The 16545-nt window shown below is 43.3% G+C and overlaps 1 protein-coding gene across 2 annotated transcripts in view; it reads right to left on the bottom strand.

Moving 5' to 3' along the window:
* Positions 1–16545, bottom strand: part of GAD2 (glutamate decarboxylase 2) — a 69486-nt gene that overhangs the window by 34807 nt on the left and 18134 nt on the right. For both annotated transcript variants that reach the window (XM_027122106.1, XM_027122107.1), the window contains exon 8: positions 9441–9520. In XM_027122106.1, coding sequence (XP_026977907.1) covers positions 9441–9520 — 80 coding nt within the window. The remainder of the gene's footprint in view (positions 1–9440; positions 9521–16545) is intronic.

The raw sequence follows: 16545 nt of genomic DNA, 5'->3' as shown, positions 1-16545 counted from the left end.
CTATGTAGCCCCCATAGGCTACAGGAGTAACAGAAAACTGCTAGTTTTTTGGTTTTGTTTTTTAACTAGTCAGTGCTTAGCAAGACTATTTCTTTAACATTGATTGTCATGTAGATTAAGCAAGGGGAATTCATGGACTGAAGTGAATTTGCAAATTGCCTGGACTGTGTGGTGACTTGACAATTTGCGTGGATTGACTTGGAAAAAAAGTGTTGCAGGAATGACACGGTAAAACATTCTCGGGGACCACCTTGGGGAAAAGAGCTCCATGTGTGTCCACATGGCTGCTACCCACGTGATAACTTATCCTAGGAAGGGCTCATAAGATAAAATAATAAACAGCGGTCAAAACAGATCATTCAGGAAGTACTGGCATTACAAAACCAAGCTGTTCGCCAAAAAAATTTTACCATAATTATAAACAGTGAACTTCCTTGGTCCCTTTAAAATAGAGTTTGATTTGGGAAAAGAACGTTATAATAATGAACTGTATTTTTCTCCTTTAAGATTTGTCTTCCCATGTGCACAATGGGATCCCTTGGCATTATGGTCAGGATATGGGAAGAGGATGTTTTTGGTGATTTTTGTGTCTAATTCTAGTAATTAAAAGAATTTGAAAAAGGATAGATACATGTATATGTATAACTGAATCACTTTGCTGTACACCTGAAACTAACACATCATGGTCAATCAACTATACAAAAAAAATTTTACATTTTCCAAAAGCACTGACTTATACTTACTCCCCAGAGTGATGGGCAACTGAGGACCCCAACCATGATGTAGTAAAGAGTTATTTTCAAATGAAAATATGAAACCTTATCACTGCCACTAGGAATTAACATTGGGGCTGAGAGGGAGGTAGATGACGAGGGAAACTGTGTGGGCAGGAAGGGATGCTGGTGGTCTCTCATCACCCCTCCTCCTCCCCAAACTGCCATTCCTCTTCCCTGGACATGTTGGTACAGAGAAGAAAAGGATCATGATAAGAAGTTCAAAGGACTTCCCTGGCAGTCCAGTGGTTAAGACTCTGCGCTTCCAGTGCAGGGGGCGCAGGTTCGATCCCTGGTCAGGGAACTAAGATCCCATGTACCTTGTGGTGTGGCCAAAAAAAAAATAGAAGTTCAATTTACCACGTAAGAAACCATGCTTGGCTATTCTAAATAACTTTTGAGTCAAAGAGGAAATCAAAACTGCACTTCCAGAACATTAAAAATTAATGACATGGGAATAGGGCATATAAAAATATGAGAAGCACCCTAAATCATTCTCAGAGGAAAATGTTTAGCCTGACATGCTTTTGAAATTAAAAATAACTAAACAGGGAATTAAAAATAACTAAACATATTTCATTCAGGAAGCTAGGAAAATAACAACAAACAATGTAGGCAGAAAGGATGAGACAAGTTTTTTCAGTGATTTAGAAACTTTATAAAGTAAACCAAATTAATAAATTCAAAAGCTCATACTTTGAAAAGATGAATGAATATACAAATATCTGATTAGTCTAATAAAAAAGAGAGAAAATGTAACATTTGAAATGAGAAAGAAGGTTATAAAGATATTTTAATATTACAAAATAATTCTATGTAGAGCTTTATGAATTTTAAAGACATGGGAACCTAGAAAAATAATTCTAAGGTACAACTGGGTGAAAAAAATTGAAGAGATGAATATTAACATGTGCTAAGAATGGAGAAGATGAGGGGGACCTTCAAGATGGCAGAGGAGTAAGACGCGGAGATCACCTTCCTCCCCACAGATAAATCAAAAATGCATCTACCTGTGGAGCAACTCCTACAGAACACCTACTGAACGCTGGCAGAAGACCTCAGACTTCCCAAAAGGCAAGAAACTCCCCATGTACCTGGGTAGGGCAAAAGAAAAAAGGAAAAACAGAGAAAAAAGAATAGGGACGGGACCTGCCCCTCAGGGAGGGAGCTGTGAAGGAGGAAAGGTTTCCACACACTAGGAAGCCCCTTCGCGGGCAGAGACTGTGAGTGGCAGAGGGGGTAAGCTTCGGAGCCACGGAGGAAAGCACAGCAACAGGGGTGCGGAGGGCAAAGCGGAGAGATTCCCGCACAGAGGATTGCTGCCGACCTGCACTCACCAGTCTGAGAGGCTTGTCTGCCGGGGCAGGCGGGGCTGGGAGCTGAGGCTCGGGCTTTGGAGGTCAGACCCCAGGGAGAGGACTAGGGTTGGCGGCGTGAACACACCCTGAAGGGGGCTAGTGCGCCACAGCTAGCCAGGGGGGAGTCCAGGAAAAAGTCTGGACCTGCCTAAGAGGCAAGAGACCATTGTTTCGGGGTGTGCAAGGAGAGGGGATTCAGAGCACCGCCTAAACGAGCTCCAGAGATGGGCGTGAGCCGCGGCTATCAGCCTGGACACCAGAGATGTGCATGAGACGCTAAGGCTGCTGGTGCAGCCACCAAGAAGCCTGTGTGCAAGCACAGGTCACTATCCACACCTCACCTCCCGGGAGCCTGTGCGGCCTGCCGCTGCCAGGTTACCCACTCTCACGACTATTATTCAACATAGTTTTGGAAGTTTTAGCCACAGCAATCAGAGAAGAAAAAGAAATAAAAGGAATCCAAATCGGAAAAGAAGAAGTAAAACCATCACTTGTTGCAGATGACATGATACTATACATAGAGAATCCTAAAGATGCCACCAGAAAACTACTAGAGCTAATCAATGAATTTGGTAGAGTAGCAGGATACAAGATTAATGCACAGAAATCTCTTGCATACTTATACACTAATGTTGAAAAATCTGAAAGAGAAATTAAGGAAACACTCCCATTTACCACTGCAACAAAAAGAACACTGCAACAAAAAGAATAAAGTACCTAGGAATAAACCTACCTAAGGAGACAAAAGATCTGTATGCAGAAAACTATAAGACACTGATGAAAGAAATTAAAGATGATACAGAGGGAGAGATATACCATGTTCTTGGATTGGAAGAATCAACATTGTGAAAATGACTATACTACCCAAAGCAATCTACAGATTCATTGCAATCCCTATCAAACTACCAATGGCATTTTTCACAGAACTAGAACAAAAAATTTTACAATTTGTATGGTAACACAAAAGACCCCGAATAGCCAAAGCAATCTTGAGAAAGAAAAACAGAGCTGGAGGAATTAGGCTCCCTGACTTCAGACTATACTACAAAGCTACAGTAATCAAGACAATATGGTACTGGCACAAAAACAGAAATATAGATCAATGGAACAGGATAGAAAGCCCAGAGATAAACCCACGCACATATGGTCACTGTATCTTTGATAAAGGAGGCAGGAATATACATTGGAGAAAAGATGGCCTCTTCAATAAGTGGTGCTGGGAAAACTGGACAGCTACATGTAAAAAAATGAAATTAGAACATTCCCTAACACCATACGCAAAAATAAACTCGAAATGGATTAAAGACCTAAATGTAAGGCCAGACACTATAAAACTCTTAGAGCAAAATATAGGCAGAACACTCTATGACATAAATCACAACAAGATCCTTTTTGACCCACCTCCTAGAGAAATGGAAATAAAAACAAAAATAAACAAATGGGACCTAATGAAACTTAAAAGCTTTTGCACAGCAAAGGAAACCATAAACAAGATGAAAAGACTACCCTCAGAATGGGAGAAAATATTTGCAAATGAAGCAACTGACAAAGGATTAATCTCCAAAATTTATAAGCAGCTCATGCAGCTCAATAACAAAAAAATAAATAACCCAATCCAAAAATGGGCAGAAGACCTAAATAGACATTTCTCCAAAGAAGATATACAGACTGCCAACAAACACATGAAAGGATGCTCAACATCACTAATCATTAGAGAAATGCAAATCAAAACTACAATGAGATATCTCCTCTCACCTCACATGGTCAGAATGGCCATCATCAAAAAATCTACAAACAGGGCTTCCCTGGTGGTGCAGTGGTGGAGAGTCCGCCTGCCGATGCAGGGGACACGGGTTCGTGCCCCGGTTTGGGAAGATCCCACATGCCGCGGAGAGGCTAGGCCTGTGAGCCATGGCTGCTGAGCCTGCGCGTCCAGAGCCTGTGCTCCGCAACGGGAGAGGCCACAACAGTGAGAGGCCCGCGTACCGCAAAAAAAAAAAAATCTACGAACAATAAATGCTGCAGAGGGTGTGGAGACAAGGGAACCCTCTTGCACTGTTGGTGGGAATGTAAATTGATACAGCCACTATGGAGAACAGTATGGAAGTTCCTTAAAAAACTACAAATAGAACTACCATATGACCCAGCAATCCCACTACTGGGCGTATACCCTGAGAAAACCATAATTCAAAAAGAGTAAAAGAAGAGAACATACCACAATGTTCATTGCAGCACTATTTACTAGCCAGGACATGAAAGCAACCTAAGCGTCTATCGACAGATGAATGGATAAAGAAGATGTGGCACATATATACAATGGAATATTACTCAGCCATAAAAAGAAACGAAATTGAGTTATGTGTAGTGAGGTGGACAGACCTAGAGTCTGTCATACAGAGTGAAGTAAGTCGAATGAGAAAAACAAATACTGTATGCTAACACATACAGTTACATGTTACTATTAGTTACATCCTAACAGTTCGTTAGGATGGCTATTGTCAAAAAGACAAGAGAAAACAAATGTTGGTAAGTTTGTAGAGAAAAGGAAACCTTTGTACACTCTTGGGGGGAGTGTAAATTAATACAGCCACAACGGAAACAGTATGGTTGGAGGTTCCTCGAAAATTAAAAGTAGAAATACAATGTGATCTATGAATCCCACTCCTTGTTAATTATCCAAAGGAAATGAAATCAATATTTCAAAGGGATATCTGTACTCCCATGTGAATTCCAGCGTTATTCACAATGGACAAGATTAGGAAACAACCTAAAGTGTCCTTCAACAGAGGAATCAGCCATAAGAAAGAAGGAAATTCTGACATTTGCTACAACACGATGAACCTTGAGGCATTCATTGTGCTGAGTGAAACAAGTTAATCACAAAAAGACAAAAAGGTGTGAGGTGCTGAAAGCAGTCAAATTCATAGACACAGAAAGTAGAATGGCGGTTGCCAGGGGCCGGGGGGAAGGAGAGCGGAAAGTTTTTAATGGGTATAGACTTTCAGTGTGGCAAGGTGCAAAGAGTTTCGGAGATAGAAAGCGGTGATGGTAGCACAACAATGTGAACGTAGTTCACATCGCTGACCTGTACCCTTAAAAACGGTTAAGAGGGTAAATTTTACGTGTATTTTACCACAACTTGAAAAAAATGGAAAACACAAAAAGAGAAGGGACCATGCTTAATTGTTGAACACTTGGAGTTCTCTTCTGAGTCCAACCTCTGATTCTTCACTTCCCAGCTATGTGACCTTGGAGCTGTCACACCCTGCCAAGACCATGAGTCAAATGGAGAAAGGAGACCACGTCATACTGTTTAAGACTACTGTGTACATAGAAACTCTTCACAAGCTATGTCAGCACCAGGGAAATGTGAGGGAACATATTTCTGTGTCTCTAATAAACGAATTAATTAGAGCCACTGTGTAAAGTGCTTAGGACTGTGCCTGGCGTATGATAAACACCCCATATGTGTCAGCTATTATTATTTTAGAATCCTTCCTGATATAGGACGTAATGAAGCACAGACACTGCTAGCATCTCTGAATTCTCTGCATCCAAACCCATAGGAGATATGACACTCAGGGGGCTCCCCACAGCCCTGAGCGATAATAATTGATTCAGGGTGACGTCTATCTTATTACAGTGCTCTCAGTAGCTCCCTGAGGACCAGAAAGTTAATTAGCTTCCCTACTGCCTCCAGGCACTGGCCACAACTCAGCTAATTTAATAAAAGACTATAATGACCCCAGATTATTTATACTTTCAATTGTTTACATCAATTGTGTGGCAAAGTGTGGTACTTCAGGAGAGCAGGGAAATGTAACTGTAATTGACAAAGCTAAGTGATAAGTTGAAAGAACTAAAAATGTATACAAAAGCATAAGTAGTTAATTTTTGTGGTATAAAAGTGTTAATCAAAATAGCTAACAGAACTCTTGTGTTACAAGGGAGCTAGGAAGGCTGGTGACTCTTCTAGCCGTGTGCCAACCAGGCATCACATATCTCGGTCAGACTTATTTTCTGTAAGGTTTAACAGCAATTTACTAGTAACTTAGGTAAGTGAAAGGGAACCCTAAAGGAGCAAGCGATGGAGAAATCAAAGAGAATGGAAGAGAATGCTAGAGAGAATTACTTTCTTAAAGTACCTGTAAGTCCATACTGATAATAAATAACAGAGACATACAGATAGACTGACAGACAGACAGAGACAGAGAAAGAGAGATGGAGAGAGAGAGAGAAAAAGGGAAAGGAAAGTTCTTCCTTACAGTAGAATGAAAGGACCTAGTAAACTTAGAAGGAATGATGGAGTTAGAAAATCACTGTTTTGCAACCATCATAATAATAATTCAGGCAAGAATCATCAATGGATGCTAAACTACTAAACGAATGTTTTAGGAGGAACACAATATTTATATAGTCTTAAAGCATCCCCTACAGATATTTATTAACTGCAAAGTAGAGAATAGTCATTTTACAGTGGAGAGACCTGGCAGGCACCACCTTAACCAATAGGCGAGCGGACATTACTCCTGATCGGATATACTTGAGAAAGACAGGCATCGCCTCCCCGGAATTCCTGCCCAAAATGCATCGCCTGAATCTAACCATGAGGAAACGTCAGACAAAGCCAAATTAAGAAATATTCTGCAAAATAAATGGTTTACACTCTTCAAAATATCAATGTCATGAAAAACAAAGGAAGGCTGAGGACATGTTCCAGATTAAAGGGGAATAAACAGGCATGACAACTAAGTGTAATCTGCGATCCTGGACAGGGAAAAAAAATAGCTCCAAAGGATAGTATTGGGACAATTGATGACATTTGAATAGGGTGTATAGGTTAAATAATAATCTTGTGTCAATGTCAAATTTCCTGATTTTGATAACTGGACTGCGATTATGTAAGTGAATATCCTTGTTATCAAAAAATACGCATTAAAGTATTAAGGGGTAAAAAGGGCATGTCTGCAAGGAATTCTCAAATGGTTCTGAAAAAATTATATCTGTAATATACAAATAATGTATGCATGTAATATTCATTACATTCAACATGTAATATTGAATTGCATACATGGAGAGACAGTGATCAAGCAACTATGTCAGAATGTTAACAATTGGTGAATTTGGGTGAGGGTGTATGAGAGTTCCTGTTACTATCCTTGTAATTTTTCTTTGTTTGAAATTATTCACAAAAATACAAAGTTAAAAAGAAAAGGCTGGATGAATAAATGTCCAAGAACCCTTCCAACTCTGAGGGTTTCCCGACTGAAATCCATTAGCAGGTGGCCAGCGCAGCAACAGCCCGGAGCCCTGCCCCCTCCGCTGCCCGCCAGCCCTCCCTAAACCTCGCCCCTGCCCTTCCATCACCACTCCTGCTTCCCCCTCTGTCTCCTTCCCATTTTATAATGTAAGATGATTTCAGACGTCTTGTGAGCTCTTGAGAGGAAGATCCTACATAATTTTAGCCAGAAGAATAAGGAACTCACAAAGGAAATGAAAGCTTGGCTATTTTATCCCTTTTTTTCCATATAATTCACATTTCATCTCTAGCAGACCCTTCATTGCACAGTTAGATACACCTTGAGTTCCCTTCCTTAAAACAACCAAACCAAAACCATCCTGGACTCAACATCTTCTCCGTCCAGCTTCTGCCCTACCACCTTCCCTTCGCGGCTCCACGTCTAGAAACGTCTGCCTTCCATCTCCGTTTCCTCTCCCCTCACCCTTCCACCCCCTGCAAACTGCCTTCCACCCTCACGCCTCTACTGAAGCTGTCCCTGCCAGACTCGCCAGCCCCCTTCTCATCAGGAAAGCTGAGGGGCAGTTGTTGACCCTCGTTTCATCTACTGGTGGCATTTGCTGCTGTTAACCACTCCTTCTAGAAACACGCCCGTGGCCCTCATGGCCCCGGGTCCTGATTCTTCTCCAACAACTGTGGCTGTTGCTTCCCAGTCTCCACTGCGGGCCCCTCTGACTCTGCCTGTCCCCGAAATGGGGACGCTCCCGAGCTCCTTCCCAGGCCACTCTGCATGGCTCCCACTGTACACCTTCTGACATCCAGGCTGCTATCCCCAGTTGCCTACCTGACACCCTCACTTGGACGTCTCATCTCATAAGCTCTTCACACTCGGCAGCTCCACATCTAAACTTTTCTCTTCGGCGGGGCTCTCTGCCTCGGAGAATAGCACCGCGAGGGCTTAGCTGGTGAGCCCCGAAGCCTGGCGTTCCCCCTAGACTCACCTCTCAACCTGCACACTCACCGGCCAGTCAGTAATTCCTGTCAGTTCCAGCACTTCACCTCCCCTGCTCCACCTCAGGTGAGCCTGCCATCCTTCTGCCGTTACTACATCTCCCCACTTAGGCCATACACGGTCAGGGAACTGGGATTACACCTTATGCTATTCTAGAGCCTAGTGCCATGGTGAGCAGTCATAAATGTCTGTCTAATAAATATATATGAATAAATAAATGGTGAAATGGGTGGCATCCTTTTAATTTAGTGGAATTTCTTACTCCATCCTTTAAAGACTAAATATATTTTCTTATATTAATATTTTAACCTCCCCTCCACCTTTTTCCAGAGTACCTACAACGTTTGGGTGCCAATTAAGACGGATGTTTCCTAAGAGAGCTCTTTGGTTCAGGCACTGAGCTGATGAGTTGCTGGGGGCATTATTTACCTCTTGCTCCCTAAACTGTCCCCCCTCCTGTAATCACTCCATCAAGTTCACACGATCTATGGTGCCTGGAATGATGACACCTCCATAAATCAGTTCTCAACCTGCTGGTTGTTGCTTAAGTGCCCAGGTGACGAACGTCCTTCTGCGCCTTCTTGGTGCAGAATGGTTTTTTTTTGTTTTTTTTTTTTGCGGTACGCGGGCCTCTCACTGTTGTGGCCTCTCCCGTGGCGGAGCACAGGCTCCGGACGCGCAGGCTCAGCGGCCATGGCTCACGGGCCCAGCCGCTCCGCGGCATGTGGGATCTTCCCAGACCGGGGCACGAACCCGCGTCCCCTGCATCGGCAGGCGGACTCTCAACCACTGCGCTACCAGGGAAGCCCCAGAATATTTTGATTGATTTAACAAAGGTTCTGATTCAGTCAAAGGCTGTGAATGCGTTAGCGGCATGGAGGAACAATGTCCCAGGACTCCAAGCAAGAGTGAAAAAGAAACAGCAAAGGCCAGCAGCTGGGATGGACGCAGGTTTGCTGTTCTACAATCATTGCCTGTTTTTGGACTTTAGTCCTTTTGAGATGCATGTGTAGAATTTGCAAACTGCTAACCGACAAGGGTTGCAGGTTCATGCTCACCTTTCATCACATTTAATCAGAATCACACTGTCTGTTCCAATGCCCAAGGCTGCAGCTCCCTTCTTGAGAGAAAAATGGCTCTGAAAAAGAAAGTACATTTGTATCACTATCATCTATCTGCTTAAGTCTTGATCATCTTGCAAAACTGAAACTCTGTATCCATTAAACAACAACTCCCCATTCCTCCCTCCCCAGCCCCTGGTGACTACCCTTCTACTTTCTATCTCTATGAATCTGACTACTTTAGTGCCTCATGTAAGTGGAACCACACAATAATTATTTTTCTGTGACTGCCTTATTTCACGAGCATCATGTCCTCAAGGTTCATCCATGTTGTAGCATGTCTCGGAATTTCCTTCCTTCTTAATGCTCAATCACATTCATTTTATGTATACACAGCAATCTGTTTTTCATTCATGCATCAACGGACCCCTGGGTTGCTTCTACCTTTTGGCCATTGTGAATAATGCTGCTATGAACATGGATGTACAAATATCTCCTTGAGCCTTTGCTTTTATTTTATTTTATTTATTTTTTATTTTTTATTTTTTTTTGCGATACGCGGGCCTCTCACTGTTGTGGCCTCTCCCATTGCGGAGCACAGGCTCCGGACGCACAGGCTCAGCGGCCAGGGCTCACGGGCCCAGCCGCTCCGCGGCATGTGGGATCTTCCCGGACCGGGGCACAAACCCGTGTCCCCTGCATCGGCAGGCGGACTCCCAACCACTGCACCACCAGGGAAGCCCTGAGCCTCGCTTTTAATTCTTTTAGGTATATATACCCAGAAGTGGAATTGCTGGATCATATGGTAATTCTGTTTTTGAGGAACTGCTCTATTTTCTTCCATAAGGCTGCACCACTTTACTTTCTCACGCACAGTGCACAACTGTTCCAGTTTCTCCATACCCTTGTCAATGGTGGTGCTTTCTGTTTTTCGATAATAGTCATTCAAATGGGTGTGGGGTGCTACTTCATTATGATCTTGCTTTGTATTTCTCTAATCGTTAGTGATGTTGTGCATCTTTTCATGTGCTTATTGGCCATTTGTACATCTTCTTTGGAGAAATGTCTATACAAGTTCTTTGCCCTTTTCTGAAGGGGGTTGGTTGATTTTTTGTTGTTGTTGAATTCGCTTGGGCTTTTGCATGAAGATAACAAGACCCTGGAAATTATTCAAGAACCTGTTACCCCAACACATAGTAACCTACGCCAATCTCACGTACAAGGCATAAGAACACAGCAACAGCAGCTGTGTACTGTATGGCTCCCAGACTGACATTTTCCTACCCAGAGATTACATTCAGTTTCTCTCGAGTTCAGTGAAATTGTGTGCACTCAAGTAAGAGAAGCTGGCCTGAAATCCAGCACTCTTCATCCCGGACTCATTGGAGGGGCTGTCTGTTGTGGAGATGACTGTCCAGCCCAGGGTGTGATCAGGAAGGAGGCATCAGTCACTGGCTTGGCAAACAGCGCCCGCGGAAAGGCCACCCTGACAGGCCACCACTGAATCTTTGTTTGTGATTTTGGTTATTGATTCCGGGGAAGAATCCGAATCTCGATGGCTGTAATCACTGTGCAATCTGGAGAGTGGAGAGGGGCTAACCTCGCCCAGCTGTACTGCATCTGTGAGCAGCCTCTTACTATTAACTACAGATCATTAAGCTTTCCAAAAGGGGAGCTGCTTCCTCAATTTACATCACCAAAGGGCTGCTGACTGGAATTTTAAATGGCTCCAGAGTGTACTCTCCTCGAATGCCTGCTTTTGACTCTGAATTCTTTTTCTTTTTTTAAATTATTTTTTATTGCAGTATAGTTGCTTTACAATGTTGTGTGAGTTTCTGCTGTACAGCAAAGTGAATCAGCTACATGTATACATATATCCCCTCTTTTTTGGATTTCCTTCCCATTTAGGTCACCACAGAGCACTGAGTAGAGGTCCCTGTGCTCTACAGTAGGTTCTCATTAGTTCTCTATTTTATACACAGTATCAATAGTGTACATATGTCAATGGCTCCTCTGAATTCTTAAATATGCAGCCTAGGAACTGTTAACATGCATATGTCTAGGGGGTGTGGCTAGTAAGCAAGAAGAAATCACATTTCTAACAGCAGCCAATACTATAAACCAATAAATGAGGCACTGAGTAGAGGAGCTCTAAAAGCCCCGTGTAGCTAAGAGTAGAGATGGGAAAGGATCATTAGTCTCATTTTACAACCTTAGGAAGACAACATGCAGAATCCTTAGGAAGATACCTGGGAACTAGGAAAGCTTAATTGGAAAGATACATGACTCCTCCACCAAAAAAAAAAAAAAGTGTTCTCTCTTACATAGTTACTGGATCCCTGGACCACCCCTGAAAGAAGATGCTCAGGGGGAAAACAGCACTAAGTCTGTTTCTGCCAGGAGGGCACAGAGTCGAGGTGCCAGCTGCCCCACTGAGCAAGCATTCACTACCCAGATTAGGCCCCTCAGTGAATGAGCTTGTGAGCACTGTTAAATCAGACACAAACGGAGACTCGAATATTCCCTGAGCAGACAAAACCAGTTTAGTCAGAGAAGCAAAGCTTAATTTAGCTGATTTTGCAAGACAAGTGAGGCTCACTTGACCTGGGTCACTTCTCACTTAACGCCTCTGAAAATCGTGAGACTTAAATTGTTCTCCCCGATTCATATGAGGGAACCACTAACCAATTCCCTTTCATTTAAGAAAATTCTATTGCAACCAATCACTGGGAAGAATCAACAGTCACTGCCTCCACGTTATATAAGCTGCTTTGTAAAATCCACCTCTGAGTCTCCTTCCACGTTTTGGTTGGAGCGCTCATGGTTTGCAAACTGTCTTTTTGGTATGTGTGTAACAGGGAAGAGCAAAATCTGACTCCATGTTGGATCTGTTTCTTTTGCTTCAACCTTTGCTTTTCGTTGCTTTTGCTACTGTAATCAATAAAAGGATGCTATCTATAACTGTAAGCATACATAATGGCCTGCCTCAGGAACCCTGCCCCTCTGTCTGAATGTTAAACTAAAGCGCCTTTGTTCAGCTCACAGGGAGACATTCTGACCCTGCCCACCTGTGAAAGGCTACAGAAAAGAAGAAATTAACACATCCCCTCCCCAATGCTGGCCAAGCCAGGAGATGTTTTGCAAGACTCATGGCCTTTTTACTTTACTTCCTCACCCCTCCCCCTCTTTGTTCTATAAAAGAAACTGGCATCCAGACCCCAGTAAGTTGGTGTTCTGGGCTGCTAATCCACCATCTTCTCAGACACCTGGCTTTCTGAACGAAGTCACCATTCCTTGCCTCAACACCTCGTCTCCCAATTATTGGCCTGTCCTGCAGCAAGCAGACTGAGCTTGGATTTGGTAACATGTGTACCATAAACTTTTACTAATTATGACTTCGGTGATTCACTGGTTTTGTTTCTGTTTTTTTCCTTCCTGAACTTTTGACAGCACTAAACAGCTAAATGGCCCCCCGGGGGGTAAGTAAGAGATCTGGTGCACCCGGTTGATGCGAGGAAGTAGTCTTGTCTGGCCTTTAATGAGGAAGAATGGGGATTCTCAAATGAGGAGCAATTACCTAGGATAATGGATCACCATACCAAGTGCTGCACATCTAAAGGAAAAACACTTGCCGGAACAGGAAGCTTCAAGATGGGGAACAAAGGAGTGAAAAAGAAAATTAGGTACCAAACAGTGAGTTTGTTTATGTTTTCAGGAGAGGGAGCAGGGAAATAGCTAAATGTTATCCATAAATAGCCAGGGACCAAGAAAGAAGGCACTTGAGTGGAAAAAAAAAGACACTTCCAAGGGACGAAGAAAAGTGAAGACAGCTTAAGTGGCAGGACTCCCTGTGCTGGTGAGGACATGTGAGGAGAATCATTCTTACTCCTTGGCACCATGTTTAATGGAACCACTTGTTGATAAATCAGAGCAGAGGGCAGCGTCCTGGAGGCTGAGGACCCTGGGAACCAGGTATCTAGAGAGAGCTCAGAGGATGCTTGGTCACAAGCAGAGGGCGTTAGGGACACGTGGCATGGCGGGTTCACATGTGAAGGGCTGTGCCAGGATGGGGGTAGATGCGCCGGGTGACTTCAGAAGGTAAAACCATGAACACAAATTGGAAGCTACAAGGATTCTGTTGCATCCCCAAATCATCAGGGGTCTTGTAATGATCAGTTGTTCATCAATGGAATGGCTGGGGGATGAGTTAACGAAGAGCCCCCTCCCCCCACCCTGATTCTGGAAAAAAAACCATAGAACCCTGATAGAATCTAGTGGTTACTTAGGACTAAATCATGTTTCTATTCAAGGGTAACAGACATTAAAACCCATATGATTTTTATTTTACACTAAATGAAAAACTCAAGGGTGAAGATTAATTTCTCCCATCTTTTAAAAAATATAAGTAATCTTGATATGGGCTACATAATTCAGCTGATAATTGAACTGGGTGCAATTAAACATGGGATTTTACAGTTATAGAATAATTGTCATTTTAAAAGAAGCAAGTTTTGGGGCTTGAGTGGGATGAGATTATCCAGAGTAAGCAGGTGTGAGAACGAGAGCCCATCCCACCCATCCCCATGACTGGAGAACATGCCTAGGGATCTTTCTTCTTTAATGGGGACAATAAATGTCTCCCGTCTTTAGGCATGGTGGGAGAGTAAGGGGAATGGTAGAAAGCTCTGAGACAAAGCATTTCGGTCTCTTGCCATGCCGGTTTCTCCTCCTCCATTACAATTGAGATAAGCACTTTAGACAGCCGCCTTCATTCTTTCAAGCCACTGTTGGTCACATCCAGATATTTAACAGAGGCTCAGCTTCAGCTGCCTTGTGGGCCGCAGGGTTTCAGGGAAAGCGTCCGAGGCTCCGGGGACACAAAGATTATCAAGACAGCCCTCCGCAGCCAGCTGTCGCCCCTACCTCCTCTCCCTCGTCCCCTCCCCTCTTGCTCTCTACCTGGTGGTAGTGGCCTTCCTGGTCTTTTGTGAGCTTTGCTAAATTTGTTCTTGCCTCTGGACCTTTTTACTTGCTGTTGCATTTCTTAGAAAACCCTTCCCTCATCTATGCGTGTGGCTCCCTGCCTCATTTGATGCAGGTCTCTGCTATACATCACCTCCACAGACACCTTTCACGACCATGTTGCAAAGTAGGCCATGACCATGCCACTCTCTTGTCACCACCTGACATGAGAGTAGATATTTATTAGCCTACTGTCTCCCCTACTAGGATAGGCTGCACGAGGGCGAAGACTTTGTTGAAATAGTTAACAAGCATCTGTTGAATTTGACCATGTGCGCAGAGAACAAGTTCAGGGAAATATCCACTATTTGCTGCCATAAATCTCTGGCCGCAATGTTGACGTGTGGCTTTGGTGATTGGGGCCAGATGATGGTGGGCTAAATGGACCCCAGTGCCTCTTATCTATGGCCTATTCTAAAAGCACATCCAAGTGGCTATATGTATATGTATAGCGGATTCACTTTGCTGTACACCTGAGACTAACACAAGACTGTAAATCAACTCTATTCCAATAAAAATTTTTTAAAAAGAAATTGTTCTATGGATATTTGCATATTCACTTATGATAGTAATAATTATAATAAAGTGTAATAGTTGAAACAACAACAAAAATAAAATAAAATAAAAGCATGTCCAGAGGTCTTCTTGGCACCCACCCCAGACAGCCTCCCATGGGGTCCTTCCCAAGCAGGAAGCAGTTGTAGGCCCTTCTAACCAGACGAGCTGCTTGGGGGAAAGAAAAAGAAGCAACCCAAAGACTTCAAACAAAGAAAAAGGACACACTAGGCTGGAATACTCAGCTCCTAACTCTCTGACAGTCCATCAAACCTTTACCTCTTAGCTCTAAGGTCTATCGATCATCCTTGGATTTGATCCTTTCATACCAACAGCCTTTCCCTTTGTGGGTGGAGTGAATGGCACGTGTGTGTAGGAACACAGAACACAGGCGGATGGATTACGCATCGTTACACATCATGGATGCCCAGCAAGGAAATCTTGAAGTCCAACCTATGAAAGAGCTGGAATCTGCTCCTTTGACCTCTCCCCACACCCTGGAGCCCCCTCCCCCATCATCGATGACGGGACCAATAGTCTTTCCCTGTCCTCCTATTTCTCCACACCCCTTCCCGGCACCCCCTAGTTTGCCTCCTATACTGTCTCAGAGAAGCTGGTAGCTCTTGTTCTTGCTTCTGCTCATCAAATGGTCTAAAAGGGCACCCTGCTTTGGAAAGCATCTGATGTACAGAGAAGCGTGTACTCTGGGAGACCGCCTCATTCATTGCTAATGATCCTGATTTGGAGGGCAGGGGATTGCCCCCCACGTTCTTAGAGCCTCCATGTGAGTCAGAGGTGATGTGGATCTGCACACAAGGCATTTCTGTGAAGCTGCTACCTTATTACTTTCCCTCAAAGTTATAGTTTAAAGTTACCCCAGTGTGAGTTTGTGCCCTAAGTATATTTTAAAAGAAAGGAATGGTGTGCACCAGGATTAAGCAGACCCAACGGGCATGTGTGGTGACAAACATGAACACCAGCACTAAGCATGTATGCAGTCACATGAAAGCAATTATTTCTATGATTTTAGGATCCTGAGAAGAGTGAAATGAACATGTGTAGTGGAAAGAGGTCACTTGGCATGGAAACAACCTAAATGTCCATCAACAGATGAATGAATAAAGAAGATGTGGTACATAAAAACAACGGAACGTTAGCCATTAAAAAAAAATGAAATAATGCCACCTGCAGCAACATGGATGGACCTAGAGATTATCACACTAAGTGAAGTAAGTCAGAGGAGAAAGACAGATACCGTATGGTATCACCTATATGTGGAATCTAAAATATGACACAAATGAACTTATCTATGACACAGAAACAGACTCACAGACAGAGAACAGATTTGTGGTTACCAAGGAGGGGAAGGTGGGGAGGGATGGATTGGGACTTAGGAATTAGCAGATGCAAACTGTTACATAGAGAATGGATAAACAACAAGGTCCTACTGTAGAGCACAGGGAACTATATTCAATATCCTGTGATAAACCATAATGGGAAAGAATATGAAGAAGATTATATATAT

The sequence above is a fragment of the Aethalodelphis obliquidens genome, unplaced genomic scaffold (assembly GCF_003676395.1).
Source record: "Aethalodelphis obliquidens isolate GAN/ISIS:26980383/991018 unplaced genomic scaffold, ASM367639v1 scaffold23, whole genome shotgun sequence".
Taxonomy (NCBI): Eukaryota; Metazoa; Chordata; class Mammalia; order Artiodactyla; family Delphinidae; genus Aethalodelphis; species Aethalodelphis obliquidens.
This window is presented reverse-complemented; position numbering and strand designations above follow the sequence as displayed.